Source organism: Strigops habroptila, chromosome 4, assembly GCF_004027225.2.
Source record: "Strigops habroptila isolate Jane chromosome 4, bStrHab1.2.pri, whole genome shotgun sequence".
NCBI lineage: Eukaryota > Metazoa > Chordata > Aves > Psittaciformes > Psittacidae > Strigops > Strigops habroptila.
In genome coordinates, this window is record NC_046358.1 from 83,961,400 (window position 1) to 83,983,495 (window position 22,096).

General features: G+C 46.8%; 1 protein-coding gene across 2 annotated transcripts in view; it reads right to left on the reverse strand.

Moving 5' to 3' along the window:
• The window catches only part of CACNA1H (calcium voltage-gated channel subunit alpha1 H), a 231,630-nt gene that overhangs the window by 94,940 nt on the left and 114,594 nt on the right, over window positions 1–22,096 (reverse strand). For both annotated transcript variants that reach the window (XM_030483014.1, XM_030483013.1), the window contains exons 4-7: window positions 20,317–20,450; window positions 15,620–15,717; window positions 10,529–10,688; window positions 1,416–1,731 (exon numbers count right to left, since the gene is read on the reverse strand). In XM_030483014.1, the coding sequence (XP_030338874.1) occupies window positions 1,416–1,731; window positions 10,529–10,688; window positions 15,620–15,717; window positions 20,317–20,450 (708 nt within the window). The remainder of the gene's footprint in view (window positions 1–1,415; window positions 1,732–10,528; window positions 10,689–15,619; window positions 15,718–20,316; window positions 20,451–22,096) is intronic.

Below are 22,096 nucleotides of genomic sequence, written 5' to 3' on the forward strand. Positions count from 1 at the left end.
TCATTTTCAGTGCACTAGCACAGGCACTCTGCAAAGCATTGCCCTCTGCCCTTTCTCTGGCAAGCACATCGCTGCCCCGTGATGGGAGCCAGACGGGACCTCCTGGGCACATCCATCAAGCTCCACCAAAGAACTATGCAAGAGCAGAAAAAGAAAAATGCAAGTGGAGCCAGAGACCTATCCACCATTCTCACTTTGATCTCCCTCTTTCCTTTATGCAACACTCACTACCAGTCGGGAATACTCACAATTACTATGGCAGCTCCTCTCTTGACATACTAATTCCAGGAAAGAACTAAAGCATTTTAAGAAACATACCCTGGTAGAGACTTGGGATCTGCCTGAACCCTTCTGGATTTGGTTTTAAGCCTCTGACACCAGCACCAGTGTGATTCAAGGTGAGCTACTGTGACAGCATGAGAGCACACATGATGCTCAGAGCAAGCAATCACCCCTTTACAACTCCCAGATGAAAATGGAAGTTAAGATTGTATTATAATATGAAACTAGAAGGTAATTCATAAATGAAATGTAGAGCTCTGAATGAGTAATTATTCATCATTAAGAGAACTAAAGGAGAAATTTTTTTCTCTTTTAGGATGTCACCTACACTTCAGGAAGACTAAACAAAACAGGGCATCGAGCCAAAAGCATAAAGAAATTTGTATTAAAACCAGACAGTGCAATTTAAGTTTCAATTTAAAAATGGAAAACAGTCCATGGATCATTTAAAATAGGCCAGCCCTAAGAGACCACAGCCTCTGGACTGTGTAGATGAGCTACCCAGTGTTCCAGAGCTTTGAAAATGCTTCAGTTGCTGGAGAAAAGACTCCCCCAGCCTAAGCTAGAAGCACTTTGGTCTCTAGTGAAGAGCTATGCAGGTGTGCATTAAGAGAGATTCAAATTCCCCATCAGTAGTATCTCTGCACAGGTTTGATAGCCAGAATAGATTTCCTCCTCCCTCCAGCATACCATGATAACCAGTATAACCCTGTAATTCTAGAATTGAGCTCAAACTATGCTATCAAGCTTTAGAATGAAATTAAGTCTTGCTTAAGGACTTTAACAACACTCTCCATTTCCCAATACTACAGCAGTAAAGACCCTAACTCTCAAAAATCCCTGGGATTTATTTAGATCTCATTTGCAGTGCTAGAACTTCCCATACTTTTGTCTGCCTCAAGTAGTATTTTCCTCCTCTTCTAAAATGCACTGGAAAATGTCTACTCTCTCCAAATGCTCTCTGGCAACATTTGTGCAGGTTATTGTCCGATTCATTTACTTGATGTATCTTTATCTGCAGTTTCACGCAGATGCAAGTAAATTCCTTTCTCCTCTGATGCATCTATCAAAATCTTCCCAAGCAAAAGATGATAAAACAAAAAGAACCAGAAAAATCCTTAGGAGAATCCTACCTGAAAAATAGCTATCCAGGCATATCCAATGTTATCAAAATTGATAGCTCCATTGTGTGGGTTTACATCCCCTGCCATGCATACGTTGTAATACTGGTTCCAGTTTATGCAGGCATTCCTGCTGCTGAAGTCAGGGTTGTATAAATTTGGGGTGTAGGAGTCCATGCTCAAGGTGCACTCCACCTTGTACTCCTTCCTGGTTGGGATGTTGGAGCATTTCTGCATGCCGTTTTCACGATGCGATGAGCAGATGAACGGGTTCTCCTCCGCTTCGTCGGTCCGGTAGTACGGATGCAGGAAGGTAAGGTTGTATGTCCTGGAGGGGGAAGAAAGGGAAGGATGAGAACAAATGATGCACTCCTTGTTTCAGCAACAGCACCTCTTGTTTTTGTCCCTGTTTGGGTGTGTTATTTCTCCTTTGACCTTCAGCCCCATCAGACTGGAGATGGCAAGCCACAGTTGAGACATCAGCCCCACCTTTGCCTACAAAGCTTTTTGCATCCTGTAAGGCACGAGTGATCTTTCAATTAAAGATCAACCTGGGTTTTCCCCAAGCGAACTGGGCAGTTGAAACGAGAAGGTATAGAGAGAAAAATCCCAGCAGGCCACGTACTTCCCAAAAATCCAGGGAACTTTTTGTTTCTATCTAAGGATTTTCAATAGCTCTTTTGATGCTCAGAATGTGCTTCAGAAAAGCTGAGGGCAAAGCAGCTTTCCAATACGTTTGCCTCTCAGCACATGTCTGAGATGAGTGAGCTAACTTTAACAAAAAGAGACCCAGCCACAGGCCACCTCGAATTCCTTCTGTACTTACATAAGAAAGAACCCACATTAATGCAAGCTGTATGCTTACTGCATATCTGATTTAATTGGCCTGGATAAAGTTTATGGCTCTGTTACAGCTAAGATAAGCAAATGCTCTAATTGCAGCGTGGCAGGGATGTTGCCTTTCCCCAGCTGCACTCTGGGGCAGAGCAGCGAGCAAGCAGAGCCTAGGACTTTTCATGCTGTTTGATTAGCATTAGTGAGACCCACCAGCACTCACACTGCTCAAAATGAGAAGGTGCCAAGTCCTAGAGCTGGCTTTATCTGCTGTGTTCAGAGCTGCAGGGATCTGAGATTCTATATAATCAGTCAGGAGATAAGGGAAAAAGCAGCACACAAATGATACGGCCAAGCGAGATGTGGGTAGAAGATAAGCAGGTAATTCTTCAAGTCTCTATTCTTATCTGTTTCTGAATGTACCTAACTACTGAATAAATTCGTCTCTAGTGAGTGCCAAACTAGTGTTATTCCATACAACTGCTTGAAATCGGTCCCATAAACCCTTGAGTCAAGCAGAAGTCATTTGGCAACTGCACTGTAAGGAGACAGCAATTGCTGCAAGGCCGAGCTGAGGGGAAATAAACCCTGAACAATGTTCCTGGGGAATTTGTTTTTCCTTCACCAATGAATTACTTGAGATGGGCATCGAGGGTTCATCCAGCTTCAGGAATAGGCAAGAGTAACATAGAGGAACTGGGCATTGTTCACTGGTAATTAAACTTACTCTCCATCCCATTGCAGAGTGTTCCCACACCTCTACACAAAACTGTAGTATCTTCTTCCCAGTTCCTACGCTTTAGATTCAAGAGACAAAAAAACCTTGAAAACTGTTTTTCCTCCAAGACTCCCTAAAAGCCTCCTCTTTCCCTTCTCACAAATTGGTTTCAGTTGGAGGAAATTTCCATACAAAACAGGCTGAAGAAAAGGCTGAGCGCTACGCTAGCACAGTGTTTGTTAGAAGATCAGATATTACAACCAGCAGAGTTTGTCACACAGAGCCGGGTATTGTGGAAGCTTGCAAAGGATTAAAACACACCGAGGCACACGAGTGCGTCTGGGAGTGCTGCAGACTTTGGCACAGCTCGGGAACTTGAGAGAAGAAACAGAGGCAGGAGGAAAGATGCCCGAGAAGTAACTTCTAACTCACAAGCAGTCAGCAGAGCCCCATCAGCTCCGTTTTGGCCTTAGTGAGTACACTGAGAGGGGCTCGGTTTAAATGCAAAGGGCTCCTTCACCTTCAAATGTGGTGGGGACTGGGATATCTCTGCTTACAGCCACAGAGCCTGCTCACCCAGGGAGGTTCTTGGTGGGCTCTGCACCTCTATAACACATGATGCAGACCAGGGCAGAGCAACCGCAGCCTCAGGAGGGACATTTGCCTCTGAAACCTCCAGGTTTGAGAGGCCATGGGTGCTTTTTCTGCTAGCCTCCTCCCAAAAAACTCAATAGTTCTGAAATCTTTCAAATAAGACACTGGGATCAGGGCATTCTGCACCCTGTGGTGGTGATAACAGACGTCTAAGACCCCCAGACCAAGCTTGGATATGCTGTGCACTGCCTGATACAGTGAAGCAGCACAGTCACAGGACTCTGGGGTACAACCAGCTCCCCCAGGGCTGACTTCACCAATCCTGAAACCAGCACTTTGTGGGTTACAAAGAGCTACTCTGTAAGTCCCTAAGGCAATGGCAGGAGAGGTCTCATTTGGTACCTTCTCATCAGAGCACACAGACCTCCAGCTCAGGCTCTACAGATCTCTGCAGTTCTCAAATCCCCAGTGTGACTTTGTTTGGACAACTCAACACTCAAAGCTGGTGCTTGCAGCAGACACAGCCGCAGAGGTGAGCCTCAGACAGTGACCTGCAACCATGAAACTACACACTGAACACCCAGCCCTGCAACAACCCTGTGTGATCTTGGAAACATCCCTTGCTCTCTCTCATTTCCCTTAAAGCAATGCTGCTTTTTGACCTGCATGTGCCTCTCTAGTGACATACTCTTCCAAACTACAACTGATCTTCTAGGAAAGCCTGCTCCAGAGCCAGATGAAGCTGTGAAACTCCACTTACTTCCTTCACCGCCCTGGAAGCAACATCCCACCAGCAGCAGGAGTTTCCTGACCACAGACACTTTCTGGCAGCAGGCAGGACAGGAAGCCTTAGCACATCACAGCTTGTGGGCCACTGTAATTAGGATTCTACCCAGAGCAAAGCTGGACTTGCAGAGGGAGATGGACCATCTGGAGGGATGATGGTGTAATTAGTGACCATGGCTGCACAAGCTCCTTTCCTGGGAGCAGTTATGTGTTTAGATGCAGACACACACACGCCCATGCCAAAAACACTGACCGCAGAAGTGCTCAGAACGCTTGATGCATCAGCACGATGCTCCACTCCGACCTCCCACTCAAGGTCCCTTTTGAGCTGCCTCTCCCACCACGGCGCAATATATACATCCAGTGCCACACACAACTCCACAGCTGCTTGCCCTCCCAGCTGCAGGACTGATACATGTCCATTATCCCAGATAGATCCTCTATATTCCAGCCCCCACATTTGATCTCTGATCTCCTGAGATGCCCACCCCAGCTGAGCAGGCTGGACAGGGACACATTGCAACTGGAATGGCTCTTGATGAGCCACATCCACAGATTTGAGAGGCTGTATGTTTCCCATGAGCTGCTATTTAGGAAGCCTTGGGCTGAAGAAGTTTTGCCTACAGACACAGCGCCCTGCACTGTGATCTAATAAGCTGCGTAGAGAAGATCCGGGCACAAACCCTCTGGAGAACCCAAAGAAAGGCACACTTTGGTGGTTGTGGGAGGAAAATAAAGCCAGGAAAACAAAGCACAGCTTGAATGGGAAGGGTGGATGAAGCTTGATTTGGTTCTGCTGCTGCCTAAATGATTTTATTCTCCCTTTTCTCTGCTTTGCTCATTTTTTTTAATTGCTCCCAAAATCATTTACAATCTAGAAGTCCTCCCTAGAGGCCAAAATCACTCTCATGGGGGCCACTTTTTGCCTGGCCCTTTTCAAGCCCTTCCCTCTTCCATGTCTGCCCTGGGCACAGAGACACCATTAGGACCTGTTCTTAGTTCCTCTGCTTGAGGACCTTTCTGGCAAACCCAAAAAGGGGAACGAGGGAAGGAGAGCAAAAATGAGGAAATAAAAGCATTGCAGGATGAGGGAATCCCCAGTATCCACAAAAAGAATCAGCTCTGCCAAGACCGTCTACCTCCACAGGCAGGAGAGGTCAATCTGACTTCCTTGTTACTTGCCAACGGGTATAGTCCAAATAACTTATTAATGGTAATGAATCCACTAATCACAAGACCCTTGTGCTCTGGGGAAAAGACATGAGAAACTAAGCCCCAGGATGGATCTTGTTATCACATTAGAAAGGATTAACACCCCTTTCTCGGCCAGCTGCCCAGTGAACATCTTTTTCTGGCCTTGCAACAGCTTTTGCAATATGTTTTTCCTCCCTGCATGTTCTCTGCTTCATCTCAGTTTTCCCAACCCAAACATCCCATGCAAGACATCCTCCACAGCCAATGGAGTAAGGTGTGCGTGCGCATTGAGCACAATCCTGCTACAACTTTGAGAAGCAGAGGAGGAAACGGAAAAGGTGGAGGAAACTCAGCACCAAGCAGGATCCGTTCCCTTCAAGAGGAGGCTGCTCCCTGGAGGAAATCCTGCTGACAACCCAACGTTGCAGCACAGAGGGATGCCAGGAGGAACAATTAAGTGGAACTCAGAAGTACCTTTCAAACTGACTCAGAGCTGTCTGCCTTGGCCGTCTGTGCTTCCTCGCAGCTCTACAAAAGCCAAGGAGCCAAAGGCAGTACAATGCCAAGCAGGTATGGGGTTAATTAAGACTGAAGTGCTCACATTATAACTGTCTTGCAGCATTACATAAATACAAAGCACTTCACAGCTCTCTCCCCTCTCCTGCCTCCAACCCACTGAGTTCCTTGAAAGGCTCTACAAGAGGGAAGATGCTCCTCTGCATAACAATATGCAAGCAAGAAGCAGCCCCAGCAGCAACAATCCAGACAGGCTGGGGGTGACCCAATTCCTTTATCAACAGTGATAGCAGCTCATGATGGCAAGAGAGAGCCAGAGGGGCTTTGTGGGGAGACACACATCCTGAAGATCTTATAAACTGCTTGCTTCACTTGCTCTCCCTATATATGCATGCTGAGCCCTCCTCTCTCAGAACAGATCAACCAAAAAGCCCTTGTGAAATTCCAGCTCCCATTGTCAGGGATCTCCAGCTCTCACTCAAATAGCAGTGGAGATCATCCTGGCACTGCTGTTCCCCACTGTGAGCTTCCCAGGGCTTGAAGTGTCTGAACCACCAGAGACTTCCAAAGCCCCACTCCAGTCTCCAGGGCTGGCTGGGGAGCAACAGCTTCTCCTATGCCCTGAAGAGCAGTGACCCACTCCAGTTTATTGCTTGCCACTACTGCAAGAGCCCAGTTACTGCCTGCAATTCCTTCAAAGTCTCTACTAAAAGAGTCCTTAATAAATCCAACCTCCTTCCAGCATGATATTATATTGCATTGCAACAGGGCAATTTTCAAAGAGACAGAGAAAAGCACCTCAAAAGAAGTCCCCAAATCTCTATCAGAATGTACTATATTTAAAAATAGCTTCTTTTACTTGCAGCTGCCAACTTTCAAGAGGGATTTAAAAGAAATGGTTTCTGCAGGAAGAGGAATGATGGCAAAATTCAAAGTCACTTCTTCCATCTGATGCCTGCCTTCAAGTTGAATGGCCCAGAAAGCTGCTGGCAGCAAGTGTGCAAAGCAGCATGCAGCAGGTAAGAAACTGTATTTGAAGCACTGGGCTGAGCTTGCTTGAACTTCCTCTATCCAGAAAGGCTTTGGGGCTATGGCCTTCCTTGCCTAGCACCCTGGCTTGTGTTCAGATGCTCACCCTCACTTTAAAGCAGTTCTGTTTCCATCTGGAAGGGTTTGACACCACCACAAAGGTAAGCCTCACCAGTAAGTCAGGTCTTATCCATTATAGGGTTGTAAGGAAAATCTGAGCTAGGACCATCATCTGCTGAGCCTCAACCTGGGCACACAGCTCACCCAGTGAAGGGCTGGAAAACATTTTTAGGCAAAGGACAGCACCACTGGGATTTAGTGGGACTTGGCAAACAAAACTAAATGACCAAAATCTCACTCCTCCTTTCTCACAGAGCTCTATTCTGTTTACTTCTAACCAAAACCAGAGCTTAACTTTAATCCTGCATCCCCTGGGTGAAGGTTTTGTTGTTGGCTTTGTTCTCTCTGGCAGGTCCCCCTGGAAGCGGACGGATGGTTTGGGCTCTCCAGCACCAATCCCAAGCACAGCAGCTTGGCACAGGGATGGAGAAGGAGGACACATTGATGGACCCCACTCCAATCCAGCGCTGGGCTTGACTTTGCCTTTATCTCCACAGTCTTGTAAGGAGATGGCATCCTGCTGCTGGTCAGCAGGACCTGATAGTTTGGGCCCAGTACTGTATATTTTGGTCCATCTGTACAAGAGCAGGAAGATGTAACCCTGAAATGCTTTCCGTGTTACTGCCACTCCATGTCTCTTCTCCATATACATCTTGCTGTTGGGGTGTTAAAGACCACTAAAGGGATGAAACATATCCCAGTGCCTAGAACTATGGATTCAGGAGAATGTGTCAGGAATAACAGAAAAGATGGGAATAATTCCATCTGTATTCCCAAAACTTCCATCCCAAGATCCAGTCAACCTAGAATAGCTTCTAGATGGAAACAGAGGGACTGCTTCATTACAGCCAGGTTTCTCAGGTCTAAAGCTAACCCAGTAAAACACAGACCAAGACAGTAGCTTCAGCCAGTAGTGGTACCAGAACAGTCCACATTTGTTATGCTGATACAGTATAATGCGTTATGATGATTACAACAGAGTTGGAGTAGCTCTGTCTTGCAACAGAGCTGCCCCAGAGCATGCCAGAAGCCTCATTTCTCCCAATTCCTCTGGAATGCTGTATCATGTACTTTGCTCACAGTATCCTTGAGCACATGGCATCAGGACTTGGGCACAGGCAATGCATAGCCCATAGTCACCCAAATTCACCACTACCTGCTGTTGGAGGGGACCCAGGAACCAGCAGTGAGGTGGGAAGGAGAAAATCTCTTATAAACCTCCTACCTGTTCAAGGACAGCTCCTGAGGCTCAGCACAAGGAGACTGACTTTGCCTTCTGTGACCAGGACCAAGACCCTGATAAGAAAACCCTGTGCTGCCTTTGATGCTGCTAATGGCCATTACATAAGGGCCTGTTTAATATCTGTACTTAGCAAGTGCTTCCCCCGTGGTTAATTTTAAAAGCTCCACTTTGCAGGAATCACAGAGCATTTCCGAAACCTGGTCAAAGAGATGAGAGGGACTCATTGAAGCTAATTACAGCTCTGCACTCCTGCTCAAAGCACTGCCTGCCCCATGCAACAGGGCCACATGAGCACAGCTTTAACACTACTCTTAGGCTTTTAAATGAGAGCTCAGGGGTTACTTTGACTGACAAGGGTCTTGGTGACCAGCAAATAACTACTGTGCATGCAGGAGATAGCTTGCAAGGTTGGAGCATCAAGGTGCAGGAGCAGAAGCATACACAAATGGCAGACACATCGATTTTCTGCCTTTCAGCATCTCTGATGGGATGAGTAAGTGCCATCAGAGATGGGCTGCAGTACAGAGAAAGGCTCAGACAGCTGAAAGCCATCAGGGGTAATCAGCAAGAGGCAGGAACAGGACCTGGGGTAGAGCTGAGGGATAATCTCTGCTTGTCTTCCAGACACAATACAAGTTGTAGACAGCAGATGATTACAAACAGATATAATTACAGGCTCTATCTTCTCTCACAGAGCTAGAGTTGCCCTGATTAGCTGATCTCAGGCATTTCCTCACCTCTGAGCCACTGACATCTTCAGCACTCTCTGACAGGCACCCTTCGGAAGGGTTTCCCCAGGCAGAGCTCCCTTTTCTGTGGAAGCTTGCAGGCTGCACTTGGCTTTGATCTTTTTGTTGTGCTGATGGGCTTTAAGGTGTGCCCTTACATTGTATGCAGGGGTAAGTGCAAAAGAGCCCAAGCTCAGTATCACGCTGAGGGACTGCTGCGGAGCAGCAAGTCAGGCTGCCCCATAGCAGGGAATGAGTCAGGAGCCAAAAGACATACCAGTGCCAGCAGCTCCTTCATGGACAGAGTCTGAACACAGCAGGCAGAGACCAGGTCTGACAGCAGTGCCCACCCAAACCCCCAGACACAGCAAGTGATGAAACACATGCAGGACTCACCCAGGGAATTCAGGCAGGAACCAAAGAAACCAGGAACAAAGACAAAGCTGGAGACAAGCACACCAACAGCACAGCTCTAAACCAGAACTAAGACCCACTGGTTGAGCTTAAATAGAGCTCCGGGGCCATGGGTAGGGTGTGAGTCTCAGATGAGGCTCATCAGGACAATTAACACCTATTAGCACCTTTAGCACCTGGCTAAGGTGCTAAGGGATGCTGGTCCATGCAACTACCTAGCTAAAGTTTGCATCAAAAAGAGCAGGTGATTAAATGTGCTGCCCATGCCTAATGCCTGTCCCAGACTGAGAGTGATGCACAAATGTCTTTAATGTCTTTCACATCAAGCTTCTTATCTTAACACACCTCCAAAGATTTATGTGTGTGTTTCAGCAGCATCTCCATGGTACTGTCTGTACCTGCCAGGTGCTGTGGTGTGCTGGGTGACCTCCCAGACCTCTACAGTTTTGGGAACTCGCCATTTTAGGAAAGCTGTAATGCTTTTGTTTGTTCTAAATCCTTCAAATCTCTGAGTCAGGGATCTCAGCTTCCTCAGGCAGAGATAATCCAACCCACAGACATCCTTGTTCTTCAGGTACAGAGGGAAAACATGACAAAGGCGCTTCAAACTCTCACTAACCTGCTGACAAATAGGGTTTTTACAGACAAAAAATACCAAGAACTTCACACTTGGAGTTCTGAAGCCAACAACCTCCCCGGCAGTGTTCAAGGCCAGGCTGGACGGGGCTTAGAGCAACGTGCTCTAGTGGAAGGTGTCCCTGCCCGTGGCAGGGGGTTGGAACTGGATGAGTTTTAAGGTCCCTTCCAACACAAACCATCCTATGATTCTATGAGCCTTGTGAATCAAGATGACAGCCCAGGTAAGATCTGCCATTGCAGGATACTCCTGCAGTCCCACTGGATGGGGAGAGAAAATAGGGAAAGGTGGAGCTATTTTTGCTGTACTTACATTGCAAAATTCCTGTCTAGGAAACATCTGTTCCTCAGCAGCCCTGCCCAGAGCTGCACACCGACAATCCCAAAGATGAAGAAGACAAAGAAGCACAAGAGGAGGACGTTGCCTAACATAGGCAGAGTATCTAACAGCAGGGTGACGAGTATTCGCATACCTGTGGGGAGAAGGAGAAAACAGGTTAGAGAAGTCCTTTGATGAGGAGAATGTGAATGCCACACCATTCCCAGCTTGGTAGTGCATCCTGGGCAGAGGAATCGAGATGTTTGTGTTTTCCCTTAAACCTTAAGGAATGTAAAGAGTGCAAAAGGCTTAGCAGTGAATGGGAACAGGGTATCTCCAAAGGGTGGATTTAAGGGTGGGATTTTCAGATGTTCTCAGTAATAGGGGTCCACACAAACCTGGGCAAAGCTGCAGGACAGCCCTTCCTGGAGGAACACTCCCACAAACCATCACCCTTCTGAGAAATCATCAAAATATAGACTTATAAACATATTGAATATCTCTCATGACAGAGCCTCATGTAGGATGACCACTGCGGCTGCTCCAGGCCTCCTCCATGGACAACTCCTCTTCTATGGAGGACTCCCCTCTGTGCTGGCCACGGGACTGCCAAGCAAGGGAGGCAGGGGAAATTTTGACTGTTTAAGGGGGGGAAAACAGTATGCAAATATTTCTTTCCCTAAGGAAAACCCTCAGCTCTGCTCCCTTCCCCTCCTCCTGTGCAAGCTTCCCAGCTGGTCCCACACCTCCCCATGAACCTGCAGGCAGAGCAGGGGCTCTGCCAGGGAAATGCTGATTTCTGGACAAGCTTTTCCACTCTAAGTAAGAAGCTTGAGGAATGAGTCCAGGGCAGAATGGACAAGGAGGCTGGGACTGGGCTGGCACCAGGGCCTGCCCTGGCTCACACATGAAGGCACCTTCCAACTCAAGGATAAAGAAGGAATAAAGAAGGAATAACGATTTGCAGCTCAGCAGTTCAATAGAGGTTAAATGAATCTCTGAGACACCGACCAGCCATCATTTCAACAGCTGATAATTGATGAGAGGAAGACTAATGAAAAGAGGAAGAGACAAAGACAAATGTTAAATCATAGGAAAGACTAAAGCCAGAAACCAAGCCTCGGGAGCCCAGTGCTCACCAGAGAGCAGGGCTCATGTTTACGCCACAGTGGAAATCAATGTGGCTGCTGGGTAAGGTGACACTACTGCCTTTGGAGGCATTTTATCCCACTAAACTTCTGCCCTGTAAACACCTTTTCCTGCCTGTGTGGGGCCTTTTCTCCCTCCATTTCCCCTGGCAGGATGCTGTTCAACATCAGTCACCCATTTGAACGGAGAGTGGCATTTACACTGATGCAATCTCTCTTCCCTCACCCATTTCCACATTGGCTTCTCCCCTCAGCCAGCTCCCCAGTCGTGCCTCATGCCTCTCCTGCTAAATCAATGATGATGCTGGGCTGCAGCCTGGCATCTGTGAACCCCAGGGCTGGGTGCTGGAAAGAGAAGGGTCTCCAGGAGAGAAGTGCCCATCCAAGCTGGCACCTCCCGGGCTGCAGCAGCAATGCTGGCAGGATCTGGAGCCCCGTCACGCCGCATTACTCCTTTCCTCGTGTTGCTGTGCCAGCGGAAATTCAGCCCAGCCAAGCAGGGCCGGAGCTGACATTACCTTGTCAGCGTGGCACGAGTGGATGAACCGCCCTGGCCAAGAAGTCTGTGCTAACAAATAATGAGGTGTGAGTAATAACCTCTGCATCCCAGGGCAAGAGCCTGTCAAGGTCTCCATGCCCAGATGCATCTTGGCTCCGGTGCGGCTCCCCGCTGCTGGCGCCAGCAGCGGATGCCTCTCTGGAGGAGCCACGATCCTGGCGCCCGGCCCCATGCCAGCGCCGCCGGCTGCCCTCAAAACCCTGTCCCCGTGCCACCCTGTGCCAAAGCCACCCTGCAGAGAAGGGACACGGTGCTGGCAATGTATGTTGTCAAGCGCCATGGGCAGTGCAGGATGCTGGCATCTCTGCCATCCTCTGTAACCGCAATGCCGGTGCCAGCCATGGGGACAGCACCGGCCACTGCTCCAAGCACAAGAGGAGCCCCAGATCTGGAGGCAAATGGAAGTTTGGTTTTGTAACATTTGTTCCCAACACATGCTGTCATCGTGAACCTCAGGAGCACATCCCACAGCAATGCCCCACAGCAATTTGCAAGGCTTTCCTTGCAAATCTGTCTTTGGAAAAGCAGAAAAGACACATTTAATTCCCACTGGAAAGACGATGTTGGGCATTTCTTCCTTTTTTTCACCTCACTCTCACTAATATCCTCCCTCTTTTTTTCCCAAAAATGGTTAAAATTTATCTCCTTGTGCCAGACAACTGTTTTCTGCTCTGCTACTTTTGGTATTTTGGGTTGTTTAGTGGCACCGTCCTCGAGATTGAATCCATCTGTTCTCTACCCACTAAGGGTGCTCTGGGCTCCCAGAATAATGTCAAGTGTGCCATGGGAAAAGAGCATGAGCACCGGTTGGGCTGAAACAAGGATCAGGATTTCTCTTTGCTCCCATTCCATGTGATGTCTGGTTTAAAGCACATAGTAGAAAAATCAAAATAAAGCAGTGAAATGGATCTGAAAAAACCCAGTGACCATTCTTAAAAAACCCCTATAACTACAGCCTCTGCCAAACATATAAATCGCAGGAATTACATTTTCCAGTCATTTTCAAGGAATAATTTCTAATAGAGATGATGTTTTTATTGGCCAGGGTTCTCCTTTCTTTTCTTAACAAACAAAATAAAAATGAAATAATCTTGCTGGTGAATTTATTGTGCCTGGAAGCAAAGAGCTAATAGTGCTGGCTGGAACCCAGGAAAGTGCCCAGACATCACAGGGAGAAATTGCGAGTCTATTCCTCATGGGTCCCTGCTTCCCCTGTGCTGTGACTGAACACCAGGCTCATCTCTTCTGACCCAGCCATCATTCCTATCTGCTCCATGGCCTTTTGTGACTGCCACTGACCTGAAAACCCTGCTCCTGCCAGTGGTGTGGTGGCTGGGGGAGCATCACTGTCCTGCTGCTGGGGATAGCATGGATGGGGCTGAGTGGGACCTGCTGCCATGCTGGGATGGGGTGGATGTCCAAGGAAATCCCTGGCTAAGCTGTAGCATCCCAATGGATGAAAGACTAGAAATGTAACTCTGTTATTACTGGAAACTGCAAAAATACAACACAACAGAGGGCTGTCACTATCCGTTCTCCGCAGACCCTGGATTATCTCAGTCTGAAACAGCAGAAGTATTGGTGTTAGACGTGGATGGAGTTAGTGTCTCATAAACAAATGAAGTCTGTGATTATCTGCCCTCCAGGAACTGAGATATTTCTAAGAATACTAATTCTGCCCTGGCACTTGTTCAAGATGCTGGTAGTGGTGTAAGACCAGCCTAGCTGCTCCTCAAGTCAGGCAACTCAACTCCAAACATGGATTGGGCTCTTTGGATTTAATCTCACATACTGTTAACAAAAATTTGAGTATTTTCTATTGCCTATACATTGAAAAAAACATAAAAAGTGACGTGGCAAGTACAGCAGAAGATGGCTTAAAAGTCTGATTTCAAAGCTTCAGCATCAGACTCCCAAGGAAGAAGAACACAAGCTGGACCCAGATCAAGATTTCACTCAGACATGGAGGCGTTGGGATCCCTGGGCCTTGGTTTAATAGGGATGTAAATCCACAAATTCCCCCAGCTTCTGCTCTCAGCCCAGCTGAATCCCAGCTTGACATTCCCACTATTTCAAGGGAGAGCTATGAAGGGCTTCATGGATTTAAATAGCTTCAGAGTGAGCCTGATCCTCGCCCCAGCCTGAAACCTCAGCGGGGCTCTGAGCCAAGCACGTGCCAGCATCCCTCTGCTCCTTCCATCCCAGTGAGGCCACAGAGCCACTGTGCCCAAAATCCCAGCGGAAAACTTTGTGTTGTGCTTTCAGGCTTCTCCGAAACCCTGGTAACCAAACCTCACTAGGAAAAACAAAGCTCTGGAGGGTTTCATGGTCCCTTTTAGCCTCTCGTTCCTTTTGGTCTTGTTTTAAACTTCAAATGTCACTGCGAACTCTATAGATTATTAATGTTTTCTTTTAAAGAAAAATCCTGAAGAATATAACTCAGAAAGAAACTTCAAAGAGTCCTGTGTGTAAAATTCCATCTATTCCATTGCATGTTCATCTGAGGCACTGGAACCAAAACCCTTCTGGGGGAGTTGGTTTTGCTGTCCCTAGATGTGCGGACATGACAGGCGGTTCATCCAGGCAGGATGCTCAGCGAGGATAAATCAGTGCTGTGTCATTCAAATGTGCTTTTAAAAAGACCAAGAAATGTACTTTTTTTTGCAAGGAACCTCTATGATTTCCATACAATGCTGCTGCAGTTTGAATTGAGTGGATTTTGGTTAAAAAATGATGAAAGTGCTATGAAATTAGTACCTTGCAAAGGATTGCTTGGCTGACAGCTGATTCCAGCCGGAAATGATTTCAACCTGTTGGCTGGTCTTTCAAATTGGATTTAGAAGACAAGCAGCTGAAGCCACTTGAAAACGGATTTAGGGGCCACTTGAACTTACTCTCATGGATGAACCCGATTTTGTTCTACACAACAGCAAACCTTCTGTGGTATTTTAGCAGCAATGGAGGCTGTTGCGCTTCTAACCCTGAACACAAAGAAAGGGAAAGACCTTAAATAGCCGAGAGGCGAAAATGAAGCCATCCAGGGCAAGAAGATCCTTCTTTGAACTGACCTCTCCCCTTTCTTAATAGGAGCTTTGTTATTTTCTTTGCACTAGGAGCAGAGTTATTTGCTCAGAGTTCACAAAGTGTTGGAAAACAGCCATGAAAATGTGGTCCTCCAGGTATAAAATCTACTCCCTTGCCCTTTACTAACACTGATAATCATAATAAATCATCTCAAACTGCCATTAAAAATTATAATCAATGAACTCACTCTCAGCAGCAAGAGAATAGAATATTACTGCAAGGCTTAGCACACAGAGAGCTGGCTGGGGTGGCTTTCCAGGCAGAGCCCAAGCTGCAGACAAAGGCATTACTTACTTGGGACCCTGTTAATGGCTCGTAGCGGCCGAAGAACCCGGACGGTGCGGATCGCAGACAAGCTCACGTTGTGTCCGTCCAGAGAATACTCCATCATGCTGCAGGGGAAAGAGAAAAGGTGTCAGATGTGGGATGCTCGGTCAGTGGGCATGAGGGTGCTGGGGCTGCCTGCATGCCCTGGCTTTAAAACCACCCAATCTGTATTTGCAGCTCATAATGTGCATCATGATCTCAATGGGAGATATAAGGACTATTTCAATCCCTAAGAGAAAACACCCCCATGGGCAGCGATGGTGCAGATGTGCTTCCAACGGGCTGCAGGCACAGGTAACACACCAGAAAGCACAACAAGGAGTTGCAAAGTGAGGCCCACAGAAATCAGGGCAGATGGGAGCCCCCAGTTACCTGCTCAGCTTCCGCAGCCGCGCTGCTCTCGCTTCCCATTAGCTCATTGTGCTTGAGCCGGTGGTACATCTGCAGCCTTCCCACTGCACAACTCTATGCAGCTCGAAGTCAATAAGACGTTTCTGCTATTATACCCCCCACTAGCACCCCAGTGTACTTTCATGCCAGCTTATCTCTCCCCCTATGACAAAAAATGTGAATAACCAAGCCAACAAATGATGTTAAAGCAATTTGGTTTCCATTTTATTATTAAGAATAAGGAACATTTTCTTTTCCATGCTCCGTCTCCAGTTCACATAAACATTTCTCTCCCGGGCTGGGAAGGATGTTAAGTCAAGTCAGTTTTCTTGCTCTTTTATAGCACCGAGTGGCAAATGTGCGTAGTGTTGGGTTTTTAATGGGGTTATGCCTAGTTAGCATGGCTGTAATTACAATTTATGAGTTTGACTAGAGGGAAGCACTTGTAAATATGTCACAAATCTCTCACCACGCCTGTTCAAATAACATAACGGCATCAAAAGCAACCCTGCGAGCAAGCTGTTGGATCCCATGGAGAAAGAGCTTTTGTTTTGTGGGGTTTTGTTAATACACAAACAGATATGGAAAGAGGAAGGCAAATACAAGCTGAATTCTGCAACCAGGCGCTTCAGAAGCTTCAGTGGAAAGGAGAGATTTGAAGCATCCTGCAGCCAGGATGGGCCAAAATCATTACGTGCCATCAAGAAGCAACCACCAAATGGAATGAAGCAACAGCTGGATGGGTTTCAGGCAACAGCAAAGAGAGGTTTGGTTTGGGACCAGCCTTGCTCAGGTGCATCATTGCTCGTGTGCCTGTGCTCTGCTCTGCTGGAGCCTTGTACTTCGTATTTGATGCCTTGCCCTGCTATATGAAATTTAGTTGGGAATATCTAGATGTTCTGATGTTTGCTTCTCTTTTGTCTTTGTCCTGAAGCTAGTTTGGTATCACTGGCATTGCGCTGAGGTGACTTTGGCTTGTTAGCTTTAATTTGCCGGCTGATTTTGAGCTGGTTTTAGCGATAACCTTCCAGAGATATTTGTTATTCCTGAAGTAGTTAGTGAGTCTTTATAAATCAAAACCACCTTCAAGCTCATACGTAGGGACTGAGCCGAACACGATGAATAGATTTAAAACTCAGCACAGCACGAAAACAGGTTTTAAATCTAACGTGTGTTCATTAAGCAGTTGGAGCAGAGCAGTGGGAAGCAGCCCGGAGCTGCAGGAAGGACCACACAGCAGGAAAGCCATCAGAAATGCCCATTCACACCTGCACCAAGGGGCCTGGAGCCAGCACCAGGTGTCTGCTCTAAACAGACCTTGCATGGATACACAGAGCATTGTTTAAAGTCTCTGGCGTGAATAGTGTGAAGCTTGAATGTGCTCGCTGGCGTGGTCCCAGTACAGCACACTCACAGTGTATCGTGTAGCTGAGTAAGTGGATTTTAGTGTAACGGATACAGGTTTTGAACTACTAATAGCATGTAAAAGAAGTATGAAATGCTCCAGTGGGAGCTGGTTTTGTAGTCCAGGGAGCACATGAAACCATGGGGATCTTAAAGGGTGAACTCATGGGCCCTCACTTTTACTTGGCCCTTTGAGTTTCAATGAGGCTGATAAAAGATGAAAAATGCAGGATTTGACCTAGGAAACCAACAAACCAACTTTCTGATTCTGATACTTTGGATTTTCATGATATTCCATTTAGGATTTGAAAGTAAGTCTCAGGAGGATATATACTGCCCACCAAAGCCAACCTGAAACACTTGATAGATTCCACACTGGACCTTCTATAAGCAGTTTGAAACCTTCATGAAAAAGGACCAAGCTTGGTGTCCTGTGCCTATATCACACTTGTAAACCAAGAATTCTCTGGAAATGCCCAACAGAAACCTGCTGGAGCTGGAAATTTTGGGTGTGGAGGGACAGGAGGTCTGAGTGGACTAACACTTGGTAGGTCATTCCCTATAACCTCTGGGTACTGAAAACATAGGAGGCACAAGCCTTTGCAGTGTCTTCTGCAATGAACAGTTTCCAGTCCTTTAGCTGTCAAGTTAAAGATGTCCAAAGCCTATCACATGAGGCTGCAATGTCTCCAGGGACTGGGTGCACAAGAAACCTCTTTGGTTTCAGCTCTTGTGGACAACATTTTTGATGCTTGGGAAATGCTTTCAACTTGGCTGCTGGACAGACCCAAAGGTTGTAAGCTCCATTTGGTCTGAAATTGTCCAGATTACATTTCTGAGGCGAGCAAAACACGAAAAGGCTTTCAGTGCTGGAACAAACTTCAGATACAAGCTGTTGCTACAGGCAGAAGATATGTTTATTTTGTAGTTTCCCTGCTTACCCTCTGCTCTCCTTGCTATACATGCTGGTAAGCCAAACCAGCTTATTTGAGGAGACCAAATGGGACAAACCAAGCAGGCAGCACTGCCTATCACTTGTTTCCCTTCTTATCAGAGAAAACTTCATAGTAACTTCATCACATCCATCCACTTGCTGGCAAAAGCAGCTCTTGTTATTCTAGTAGCATGCTCCCTGCCTAAAACCACCTCCAGTTTTAGGAGCAGTTGCTGGATCGAACAGTGGTGGTGGGAGAGGTGAAGAACCACATCCCATTGCACAGCTTCTTCTTGCCCTCCACTAGTGTTACCGGCTAGCCCAGCTCCCAGACCAAACTCTCTTCTGAAAGATGGGAAATAATGTCACAGGTATGGCTTGAATACACCAAAATCATCTCGAGATGGTCCAGGATCAGCCAGAAAAGGGCTGTTCCTCTTCTCATCTTCAGCCTGAGCAACGCCAGACTGGCAGCAGGGCTTCCCGTTGGGGTCTTCTGGTGCTTCTGCTGTTTTCATTCTTCTCAAACCTATGCCAGCCACAGATTTCCTTGGAAAACTACAAGATGGACATCCAGCCACCTTCCCCCTTGTCCCAAGTGCAACATGAACAAAGATCCTGGTGCCAAACCTGATGCTGAGGTATGAGCAGAGGGCTCAGCCTTTCTGCCTCCATGTGCTATTTTATTCTCCTCTTTGATGGTGTGGGGAACCTCTGCTTGCCCATCAGGAGATCTCATCCTGCAGGTTCTGCATGGAGAAACACTGCCTGCACACTGGTTATAGATGGCAGACTTCTGATGCCAAGCTGTAACCACAGCCTTCCTCTTCTCCTACTATTTCTGGCTTAAACACTGCAGCAAGGCTTTGGAAAGAAGAAATAATTAACTGCTGTTTCTGTTGTCCCTGCTGTTCTTTCCTGGTAACACCACACTTGGGTTCAAAGGAAGCTCTGCTCAGGAGAGCTCATGTTTTATTCAAAGCAGTAAGGCCATTCCTAATTGTATTCCAGACAAATAACATGGAGCAAAACAAAACTCCATTAGTGCAATGAAGATTGTACATCACTAATGTAAGGGTAAAAATGCCCCAACATATTACAGGAATGTTCTAATTAACCCCAGGCTGGTCATTATAAACCCAGGGATTCAGAAATAAGGCATAGCTCTATAATTAAAGCAGTCTAGCCTTTCCTAGGTTATGCTAAGCAGGTAAGAGAGCCTGGGGTTTCTAAAACACATTTATTTATAGAATAAAGTTTTAGACTTGCCAAGCTTTTAGTCCATTCAGTTTCTCCCTTGGGTGTGAGGGAACTGGTGTCAAAAACACGCAGCTCTTCCTCATACCTGTTTGTTAACACGTCCTGCACAAATAAGCAGCTGTAGGAGATGGTGTTAAACCAAGAGAAGTTTCCAGGAGGCATTTGCATGCACTTGTCATTTGGGTCAACTTCTGGCCAGCTTCTTCCATCAGGATCTCAACCTTCTGAACCAGGTTTCTGGGCTACGTTCTCCTTGTTTGGCCAATTTCTGCCTCTCTGCCTCACTCTCATGGTATTACCTAGCAGGAGCTGGGCTGAGCTGCTGTGTGCTTTTCTGCCCATCCTGAAGACAGCAGGCTTAACCACGAGCACTGGAACATTGTAGGCATCACAAGGACTAGATCAGCATGTACTTGATTTGACAGAGACAACACTGGCAAAAGGATTGCTACTGAATACCCGATGGCTTTTGTCCTGATATTCATACCCCACCCCATGATCCAGTGTGGTTGCCAGAGGTGAAACCGAATGAGACTTATGAGACTTTGTCTTGGCTTGAGCCTGGCAGCTTTCACAAGGCATTATGAAAAGCAGCCAGGACAACCCACAGATTTGGCTCTCTGGGGTTTTCTTGCTTTCATGACAAAGAAGAAATATATGAGGTTTTCTTACTGACCCCGCCATCACGATGAAGAAGTCCAGACGATTCCATGTATCTCCAAGGTAACACTTCTGCCCGAAGATCCCCAGAGCCACCATCTTGATGACCATCTCCACCGCAAAGAAAGCGAAAATGAAGTCGTCAAATGCCTGGAGACCAGTAAAAGATTATTACAGTCAGTTCTGCTGTGCAATCTTAGCAGGGAAGGGGAAAGCAGAGACACAAGTGCTCCCGCTGCAGAGGCACTCTGTTGTACCCAGCAGATGTTGCAAGGCAAAGCTCTGGTACCAAAATGCCACCTACCCAACTCAGATATAAAACCTGCAATACCTGATAGGTGATGGCAACCCCTGAGCATAGCTCTGGGGTTGTTCCACTGCCTGGGAAGCATTAACAGCTTCTGTTAATCTACTGACAAAGATACAAGGACATCACTGTTGTACAGGTTGGATATTTTTCCTGGCATTTAAAGACTACACATTGTGGTTGGGTCCATGAGGTCTCAGCAACCTGCAGTGGGAGCTGTGCTTCCAGATTGGGTGGCTCAGTACCTCCTAGAGAGAATTTGTCCCATCTAACACAGGGGGATGTGCTTCACCTCTGATGCCTTCAGGGACCAGGTTCCTACCCACAGACCCAAACACTGCTGGGTGTGAATGTGCACACCAAGAGAGATTGAAGCAGTAGCTGTAAGGGCAGTTTTGCTGCACGTGAGGAATGACTGGAGTGGTTCCTCATGGTGCAAAGGCTCAGGGCATCCTGCTGGCAAATCCGGGTACCCAGTGCTGGCACCTCTTGATGAAGGTCAAAATTTAGGGGTTTAGATTACTATGAAAACAAGAAGAGAAAATAAAGATGCACAAATTAATCCATTGCTGCCCCATAGAACATGCCTCAGTCTTTACTTAAAGAATGACTTCTGTAGAGTAGTGGGGACTTGGACAGCTGGGATTTCTCCAGCCTTCTGGAGATTCCAGAAGGTTCCTGCACAAAATACGGATGGTACTTGAAGATATCATGAAATGGACTCTGTTGTAAAGACTCTTCTACATGTTGCCTGTAAACTTGAACATCAGGAGATACAGATTGCTTTTAAATCATGTGCAGAGGCTTTGCTGTTTTGAATGACAGACTTGATGAAGCACAGGAATTTCTCGATCTACAACCATGACTGCTGCTGTCCAAACCAGTCCACAATGACCATACTGTTTGGTATTGTGTCTGGCACTTCCATATTGAGGTCTAAGTGGATTAATGGTAAAATCATCAGAACATCCACATGGCAGCCAAGTTCCCACTGTGCATCCATGCAGCTCTGCGTGGCTGTGTGTGAGCACCATCTCCTGTGGCTGTTTGCTTTACCAACCAACCTTTCCCTTGATAAACTAACACAGAAGTTTTGCTCCATTATTTCAGTTCATTTAATATCTGGCATCCAAAAGCCTCCATAAAGAAGTTCAGGCTTTTCTACCTCATGTTCTGGCTTCCATTCCTGCCTGGAAGCTGTGGGAGGCTGAGGGATAACGATGGCTTTACTTGAAGCCTGTTTCTGCCTGCAAACCCATCAGCAGAACACTGGGTTTTGCAAATGTACTCAATACATTGGAATCATTCAGCAAGTATTAGAAACCAAATTCAATGCCTGGGCTCCTTGCAGATTCTATGTGTGTCTGTTCTGGGGAGAACAGCCCATGGAAGCTGTGTGATTGCAACCTGATTAAATTAGGGGAAAAAGGAAGCAAACAGCCATTCAATAATGTCACCTTCTCATCCAGGCAGGATTACCTTTGTCTGC